This window comes from Oncorhynchus clarkii, chromosome 18 (genome assembly GCF_045791955.1).
Source record: "Oncorhynchus clarkii lewisi isolate Uvic-CL-2024 chromosome 18, UVic_Ocla_1.0, whole genome shotgun sequence".
NCBI classification, from domain to species: domain Eukaryota; kingdom Metazoa; phylum Chordata; class Actinopteri; order Salmoniformes; family Salmonidae; genus Oncorhynchus; species Oncorhynchus clarkii.
The window spans coordinates 60,541,990-60,551,538 of NC_092164.1; the positions used below are offsets into that span (position 1 = coordinate 60,541,990).

At 45.6% G+C, this 9,549-nt stretch overlaps 1 protein-coding gene across 4 annotated transcripts in view; it reads left to right on the plus strand.

Annotated features, from left to right (window-relative positions):
• Positions 1-8,965, plus strand: part of LOC139373806 (ribosome biogenesis protein bop1-like) — an 88,696-nt gene extending 79,731 nt beyond the window's left edge. For all 4 annotated transcript variants that reach the window (XM_071114821.1, XM_071114822.1, XM_071114820.1 and 1 more), the window contains 6 exons: positions 3,912-4,044; positions 4,431-4,611; positions 6,464-6,755; positions 7,053-7,137; positions 7,285-7,392; positions 7,902-8,965. In XM_071114821.1, coding sequence (XP_070970922.1) covers positions 3,912-4,044; positions 4,431-4,611; positions 6,464-6,755; positions 7,053-7,137; positions 7,285-7,392; positions 7,902-8,055 — 953 coding nt within the window. In that variant the 3' untranslated portion in view covers positions 8,056-8,965. The remainder of the gene's footprint in view (positions 1-3,911; positions 4,045-4,430; positions 4,612-6,463; positions 6,756-7,052; positions 7,138-7,284; positions 7,393-7,901) is intronic.
• The last annotated feature ends 584 nt before the right edge of the window (positions 8,966-9,549 follow it).

Here is a 9,549-nt window from a genome sequence, read left to right on the forward strand (position 1 = left end):
GATAATGGATAGGTGTTGTAAATCCTTTATCTACAAACGTGCTTAGTAATGCTGTACACAGTGGCAGGTAGCCTGGCGGGTAGGAGCATAGGGTCAGTAACAGTACAAATATGTTATGTCCCTGAGCAAGGCAGATAACCCAGTGTTCCCTGGGCGTGGATGTTGATTAAGGCAGCCCCCCCCCCCCCCCCCCCCCCCCCCCCGCACCTCTCTGATTCAGAGGAGTTGGGTTAAATGCGGAAGACACATTTCAGTTGAATGCATTCAGTTTTACAACTGACTAAGTCTCCCCCTTTCCACAGCTGTCCAACTCCACTAAAAGAGCACAAATTCCCAAATGGCAGTACAAATATGAAAACAGATGGGAGTACTCACAGATTTGGAACAGACCATACATACTGATAGTGTGCAACGTACTGTGTGCTTATTAATAAGCATAGGTCGTTTGTCAGCTCCACTTGGGCCATCTTGACACGTTTCTTAGCTTCTCAAATGACAGAAAGTGGCGCCTGAAAAGGATTGTTTACAACCTGTGCAATTTATCTCGTGCATTTGTACCGTAGGGATGGTGTGTATCTGACGGATGAGTACAACGTCTTCCTTGAGCGTTTGAGAGCTAGTGTCCACTGTTCTGTCCTCCGTAGTAGCAAGACGTGCGTACTAGTACACATCACACTTTTAAGAGACACATAGTAAATTAAAATAAGCGCAGACCGTTTATTTTTTGCATGTGCCCGCCTGTGTGTGTCGGGAACGGGGGTCAAAATAGCCAGGTTAACGAACCCACGGTGGTGATGCTCACCGTTACAAACCATGTTATGGCTACGTCTACTTTTAACACTATTTAAATGGACAGTCCGGTGATGACAAAGTGTTTGTTCATTCACTCAGTACTGATTGAACGTTTATTTCTCTTGCTTGGTAAAAAAAAAAAAAAAAACCGGCAACCAGTTGATTTGTTGAAAACGGTTTCATTTTATCACATAGCTAATCAAGTTAGCAAGCATGCCGTTTTTTTGGGGGGGGGGGGCGCTACAGGTCGCGCAAGCAAGCAATTATCATTGATGTTTTACCTGGATGCTTTTTGTGTAACCTGCTACTTTTTACTTGTGGAAAGTGACTAAGTTACAGGTTTTCATGGAACACATTGAAAAGTAACTTGATACTGTTGGTAAGTCTGCTAATTTGAAATATAGTGACAACAAGAAAATGTAATTGACAGAGGGATCATACTGAATCAATGGATCTTCAAACAGCGACACGTCTGTTCTGGTGTGTAAATGTATTATAAATTAGCAGCATGTCAGTTTTCCAAACCTTTGGTGTTTCTAACTGGCTATAATGTCAGCCAATGACGTTCACTAGCTTATTTGTTTGTGCTTTGATTTAAACCTACTATAGCCATATAACGTTATATATAACTACTAGCTAGCCTTCTAACGTATTACTTACTACCCAGCTGCTACTGTTGCGCTTAAGATTCGTCTGTGAAGATGTTAGCGTTGTCAGCACATCGTGTAGTGAGAGTGATGCATTGTGAATTGAATACATTTTTGCCCCTACAAATGCATTCAGTCCAAATGAGCCTAATTGTCACACTGTAGCCTCGTTTTAATCTGATATCAAGAATTTGAGTTAGGTTTGGGCAACAACAAAAAATCTGACGCCCCAATGCTAACGACCCTGTCAAAAATCCGCTATATTGATTCTCGGTAGAAGAATAATGCTGTTGCTACATGGCTTTCAAGCCAAGGTGCCCTAGAAAGTCCTCCGTCCGTCATTCCCACCGCCTGGAGTCAGTTGATCGTCTCCTGTCTGTTGACTTACATTGTGGTTTGCACTCGTCCACTGTGCCTTGAACTGTGCTCTGATGTTACAAACCACCATATGTTTTAGTTTTATTATCTAATTTTGCTAAATGTTCTTAACCTGCCCAGTGACACAGCCTTGTATTTATGTCAGATTGATTGATGTCCATAGCCCCCCCCCCCCCCCCCCCCCCCAAATAAAAAATATCCTTGTCGTATTCTCAAGTAGGTGAGTAAGCGCACTCCAAACTCTTGGATCTGCCCCAGTTATGTTTTTCAAAGTAAACCATTGACATTGATCTATAATTGAAGGAAGTCCCCTCAATAGAAAAGAAGAGGAGCCTTCTTAACCCAGTTTTACAGCCTTAGACCTCTCCCTCTCCTCAAACACAAGTGTTGAGTTTCCAATGTGTCCACATGCGACTCCCTTCGGCCAATTCGGCCAATCCACCGGCTGAACCACAGCTATGCGCTGCCAGACGACTGGTCTTGCGCTCATACTCTCTCTCTCTAAACCTCAAGCTGGACACAACCTCACCGCCGGGCCGGTTCGGGCCTGTCCCTCCAGTTCTATAACTGTCGCTGCCGCAGGGCTCAGTACTTAAAAAGTGATTATGGTTTTTCGAGTTATTACACTCCACCCTCCGGTCTGGAGCCCCCCCCCCCCCCCTTGTTTATGGAGCATGCAGGTATAAAAGTAAAAATAAGACATTTTATTTGACTCATACTGCCTCCTGCTCATATGTTGGAGTAGCATAGCGTCTGTGGTGTTTTCGAAGGTGGTTGGTTTGCGTAGTGCCTGCGGGTTCACAGTTTTCCTTATTGTGTGCCAGCAGTAAGGAGAGATGTGGTATTGATTGGGACCTCTCTTTTTTCACTCTTTCTCAACAAACCCCCTAACAGGAAAAGGGAGACAAACATAAGCAGGGGTTCATTCATGCCAAAGTATTGTCCAAAGAAAAGGTATATTAGAACTGTCAGTGCTCCGTTGGCTCCTAACAGAGGTGTGGTGGCAAACCAAACAGCAAAAGCAGACCAGTACAGGAGGTTGCCAAAGATTCTAGAAAGATCTATTTGAATATGACTGCTCCATGGCTAGTAGACACATTATGACAAAGAAAAACATGTCAACCTGAATGCAAATTATCTTTTGGCAGTGCTCTCCAGTGATACTGCATACACTCCCAGAAGGCATTAGTCCCAAATGGCATCCTATTCCCTACATAGTGCACACATTTTTACCAGAGCAGCCCATACGATACGATGTAGGGAATTGGAGCGCGGCCTTAGTGGGTCCAGATCGGCCAATGATGTGTCAGGCAGCGGCGGTGGTTTCACAGGCAGTTGGAGAGGAGAGGCAGAGCGAGGGAGCGAGAGCTGCGTTCAGGAAGAGCGTCTGTTTTCACTCTGATGAGCAGCGGGCAGCCCAGGAAATCTGTACCGTCCCTCTGTATGGCTGCTTATAAACAGACACACACACACACACACGGATCACTTTTGAACGCATGTGAACCACACACAAACATACAACTTTACAGACACACACACACACACACAGTTAATTGATAATGTATTTAAGAGGCGTACGTTCTATTTTTGCTATATAAAGATGAGCTACATTACCCTGAGGTAATGTCTGAACTTCTCCTACTATTACTGTGTATCACATTATTATTATTAATCAACACAGGCTGCTTCCCAAATGGCACCCTATTCTCTATATAGGGAACTATTGTTGACCAGGGCCCATAGGGTCTGAAGTAGTACCCTACGTATGGAACAGGATACCAGTTAGGACGCGTGTGCAGTCTCCCATAAACTAACCCCTGTCTAAGCTGTGACACAAACCAGGTCCAATCCCCCTCTACCCCTGTGCCATTAGTTTGTGATCCCCTCTCATATAGGTTAGTCAGCCTGCTAGCCTCTGAGCTCTCCCGGTTTATTTATAGGCTACTTTAACACTTTCACGCTGTGGTAACTCAACGAGGCCTGGTGTCCAGAGACCACACTTTCTGCCAGGGCACACACGGTCACACACACTGCTGTTATGGGCCCCCTGTTGTCTCTGGTGGTCTGACCTTTGACCCCTCTCTCTCCCTCCAGGCTCAGACGACTGTACGGTGCGCTTCTGGGAGGTCAACACGGGGCGATGCATGAAGACGCTGGAAGTGGGCGGAGCTGTGAAGAGCGTGGCGTGGAACCCCAACCCGGCCGTCTGCCTGGTGGCTGTGTGCTTGTAAGTCTCCTCCTCCAACAGTCTCTTTCCTCCTAATGGTTGCTCCACTCTTTCCTATGTCCTGAGTTCTCCTCTGTGTCTTCATCACTGAACATACAGTATACTTTGTATGTGTTCACAGACCGAATGATTTCATAGTGTAGTTTCAGAGGTTAACCAATAACCACTGCAACCAGTTTATAATTGTTAGTATGTGGTACTACTGATGCCCCTGTCAACAAACATTGAGAGAACTTTTCCTCTTTACTGCTGTGACTTTAGCAACCTAACTTCTAGATAACCCTGTAGGGTCCTATAGTCCACTGTCACTCTGACTCTTTCTCTCTTGGTCTCTTTCTCCCTTGGTCTCTTTCTCCCTATCACTCCCTCCCCCCTCTCTCCCTCAGTGAGAGTACAGTGCTGCTGTTGAACCCAGGTCTGGGAGACAGGCTGGTGGTGAGCTCCACAGACCAGCTGATTACCTCCTATGAGCCCCCAGAGGAGGACAAGGAGCAGGCTGTTACGTGGGCTCTTTCTGAGGGCCCGGAGCACGACAATGGCCAACGCCTCACCCTCACCCACCCCAAGGTAAGAGTCCTGAACCTACCCTCACAGACTAACACTCACCCCACCCCAAGGTAAGAGTCCTGAACCTACCCTCACAGACTAACCCTCACCCCACATTTCCTATGTGCAGTGGTTGTATGAATTTTGGATCTGAGTCAGTTTTTTTCCTGTAGACCCCAAAAAAGGACGACTGGACACCATTAATTCTGAGCCCAGGAGGGAATTATGTTATAAAGATATTAAAATAATTTTGGTTGTAAATGTTTCAATATTTTATAGGCTGCCCAACCATCCTCTAGGAGAGCCTTATTAAAGGGGCAGTGTTGTATTTTGAGGCAGGCTTGAATATGCAAAGATCCTAAAGGCAGAGTTTAGCCTACATTTTGTCTTATTCTTTATGTTATAAAATATAGTAATGCATTTTAAGGGGTTCATTGCATCATACAATGATGTGAAAATGGTGTTACTTGAGCTTTTGGGGACAAGTAAAAAATCTGTCCTCATTGTCTGAAGGAAAGCCCTGCCTCACCCACCCCAAAGTAAGACCCTGAAACACTTCCAATCCATGTTAAGTCCCTACCTAACCCAACTCATTCACTCATTCACTCCCACCCAACCCTCATCACTTTAAAGTTAGTACCCTTCCCTAACCTTCCTCAAGGTAAAGGCTATCCTTAGCACCTCCCTAGGAACCTGTCCAAGGTTTATCTAGTACCTCCCTAGGAACCTGCCCAAGGTGTATCTAGTACCTCCCTAGGAACCTGCCCACAGTTTATCTAGTACCTCCCTAGGAACCTGCCCAAGGTTTATCCTTAGTACCTCCCTAGGAACCTGCCCAAGGTTTATCTAGTACCTCCCTAGGAACCTTCCCAAGGTTTATCTAGTACTTCCCTGGGAACCTGCCCAAGGTTTATTTAGTACCTCCCTAGGAACCTGCCCAAGGTGTATCTAGTACCTCCCTAGGAACCTGCCCAAGGTTTATCCTTAGTACCTCCCTAGGAACCTGACCAAGGTTTATCCTTAGTACCTCCCTAGGAACCTGCCCAAGGTTTATCCTTAGCACCTTCCTAGGAACCTGACCAAGGTTTATCCTTAGTACCTCCCTAGTAACCTGCCCAAGGTGTAAGTCACAGGGACCTCCGAATACCAGATAGAAACATATTCCAATGGAGATACTGGGAACCCCTGTGATGACGATCAGACATAGGTTTACTGGGGTAAAGACACAAACGTTCTAACATGTGAGCTGTAGCTTGGATGCCTTTCAGGATTGGCAAAAATGTAGTAGATTGTGGTTAACCTTTTTCCTCAAGTAAATGGAAAGAAATATAAGAGTTTTTTTTCCTCAATTAAAACAAATATGTATTTTATTGTCACAGAATGCTTATGGCATTTGGAAAGCCTACAATACTAATAGAAGCTAAAATAACTGCAGGGAGATTTTCAAGTGTCTGGAGAGGTTATCATTGGATTAATGTACCTTAGATGTAGTCCTAGATGCACTATAAAACATATATTATAATGTGTAACTATAATAGTGTATAGTAAGTAGTAATATCTCCTCCTGCTTTCTCTTTTTATCCCTCTCTCCCACTCCCTGCTTCCTTCCTTTTCTCCTCCCTGCTTCCTTCCTTTTCTCTCCCTCCCTGCTTCCTTCCTTTTCTCTCCCTCCCCTCCCTGCTTCCTTCCTTTTCTCCCTCCCCTCCCTGCTTCCTTCCTTTTCTCCCTCCCCTCCCTGCTTCCTTCCTTTTCTCCCCTCCCCTTGCTTCCTTCCTTCCTTTTCTCTCTCTCCTTCTCCCTCTCCTCTCTCTCCTTCTCCCTCTCGCTCGCTCCTCCCTCCCTCTCGCTCTCTCCTTTTTCCTCTCTCCTCCAGGCAGTGAAGCAGGTAGTTTGGCACGGTAAGGGTGACTACCTGGCCAGCGTCATGCCTGACAACAGCAGCAACCTGCAGGTGCTCATCCACCAGGTGAGCAAGCGGCGGACGCAGAACCCCTTCCGCAAGAACAAGGGCCTGGTGCAGTGCGTCTCCTTCCACCCGCTGCGGCCCTACTTCTTCGTGGCCACGCAGCGCTACGTGCGCGTCTACAACCTCATCAAGCAAGAGCTGACCAAGAAGCTGATGACCAACTGCAAGTGGATCTCCAGCATGGCCATTCACCCTGGAGGTTAGTGCCGCGCCAGAGGTCACAGGTCACCCTCAGAGAAGAATTATGTTGTACTGTAAAGGGTGTGGAGTGAAGGTGAAATGCACTTTCAATAAAGTTTGATTTGAAGTTCATTCTCAAGAATTCAAAGTGTTAATATAATCGATAGAGAAGTCTGAGATGAGTGGAATATCTGGACCACCGTCATATTGGATCAAATTGTTTAAATATGTTTTGATCTACGGCTACTTAGAGAATCCAGGATATTGAGTTGTTCTGACCCATCTCTATATTTCCCTGCTTAATCTTCCTGGTCAGGTGATAACCTGATCTGTGGCAGCTATGACTGCAGACTGGCCTGGTTTGATCTGGACCTCTCCACCAAACCCTACAAGATGCTGCGGTGAGTTAACACCATCCATTCACTTAGTCATTTGGAATTATTGGCAATGAATCATATTTTCTGATCATGGGTTTTTGTTAAATGATGGTTATTCGTAAGATCTGTGTTTTAGTGGTTCTGAAGTTTTTTTTGTCTGTTTTGTCCCAGGCACCACAAGAAGGCTTTGAGGGGCGTGGCCTATCACAAACACTACCCCCTATTCGCCTCTGGTGCTGATGATGGCAGTGTGATCATCTGTCACGGCATGGTCTACAAGTGAGTCATCACACCTACTGTACAATACAATATTACCTCTTCTCTCTCTCTTTAATCTTCCTCACTTCTCTCTTCTGTTTGTCTCTCAAGTCTCGCTCTCTCTCTCAATGTCTCTGAACCCATTTTTGGCTGTCCTCCATCACATATCCACAACCATAGAGCCAGTTAGGTCATAAACATCTATTTTAGTAAGGGTAATGTAGCGTGTAGCGTAAGGGCAACACATCTCTCCATCCAACCCCTTCACCAGTCTCCCTCTAATTAGTTCCCTTAAATTACAACCAAAGATGGAATGGGTTTTTTGGCCCGTTTCCAACTCGCCGAAATGTCGATGCCTATTGTACAGACTGTTTCCTGTATTCTACCTTTTTATTTAGACAGTATAACCCACAACGGCTGTGTTCCATCTTCTGCAGTGTTCTGATGTCATAACTCATCTCTCTATCTATCCATCTATCTTTCTTTCGTTATCTCTCCCTCTTCCCTATACCTCTCTCTTTCTCTCACAGTGACCTGCTCCAGAACCCTCTCATTGTTCCAGTCAAGGTACTCAAGGGTCACCAGATCACCCACGACCTGGGGGTCCTAGACGTGACCTTCCACCCCACCCAGCCCTGGGTGTTCTCCTCAGGGGCTGACGCCACCATCCGCCTCTTCACCTAAACCATCTCTACTGTCACCTTGGTTACGTCAAATTACTCCATATTCCCTAAATAGTGACAAAAGCTGTGCACTATATAGGAAATAGGGATACCTCCGGTTACATCTCAAATGGCACCCTATTCCCGAGACGGTGCACTACTTTTGAACAGGGCCCCTATGTGGGTGGAGCACTATGTAGGGAACATGGTGTTACTTGAGCCAGACCACATTGAAGTACCTGACCGCAGCTTGTTTTAACCTGCAGCCTCACCTGAAAACAAATGACCAACAGAGGCTGATTTTGAGATATGTGTGTATTTAAGATGCTTCCCAGACTCCTCCCCTGTCCTCTGATAGCTATCCTTGAGGGAAGAATCAATCAAGTGCCTGATTTCATGCATATTATCCACATGTTTAGTAGCCATGTTAGTATTTGTCCAAGCTAAGAGAACACCAACCACACAGCCATAATCTCTCTCTCTCTCTCTGTGAAACTGAGACCGTAAAATCATGTCATCTGGACTGGGCAGGAAAGCCCATTTCCGTCTCTGTAGCTGTTCTGTACAGCTGCCTCATAGCAGCGCATAAGAGTGGAACCACTAATGCTTGGACACTTCAGACATCCCATGTGACAAAATATACTGTATATCCAGAGAAGGAACTTGCCAATAGAAACAACTATGGAGAACAAAGCTGTTGTGGGCCCCCAGAAGGACCCTGTCCTATAAGTATATGTGTAAATCTCTCTGAGTGTTCGCAGTGAATGTCCTGTTGAGGTTCCGGAGGACTACTGTCAATGACATCAGACTAGTGTTACGATATATGAGACTTTTTTTTAACCTCGTTTGAATTGTAAAACCTTCTGACTGCTTTTCACAACAACTTTGTCTGCTACAAGTATTTCTTTATAATTAAAAGTGGTGTTCCCTGAGGCGTCTGAAGTGTGTTTTGTTTGAGTCTCGCTCTTCATTCTCTTTAGCATCGCCGGGACAGGGAGGGTGAACTCAAAACCTCTGAAATAAATGCAACCAGGGATGTGGGTTTTCCTGCTCATCTCGGCCCCAGACGAGAGCCATCACAAAGTGGTGGATTATAGATCAGTCTCTGTCAGGGCCGTGCTGTGCTACACTGCACACCTGTGTTTCTATCACACACTCTCACACAGCGCTCTATCAGAGCCTTTGCCTGAAATTACACCCTATTCCCTATGTAGTGCACTACTTTTGGCCAGGGCCCATAGGTCTCTTAAGCACTACATTTGACAAATGGGCTCTGGTCAAAAGTATTGCACTATATAGGCAATAGGGTGCCATTTGGGTCTCAGCCCAGTCCAGTGGATACAGTGTACTGCACTGCTGTCTGAGCTGGTTAAACATTCATGGCTTCACTCTACATGGTCACAGAAGGTTTCTGGCTCAGAAACGGTCATTGTTTTAGCTATGGTTGGACTCTGAAAGCATTGTGAATGAAATGTGATTTGAGAAGAGTTGACATTGTCTTCAAAGCAATGCTGTA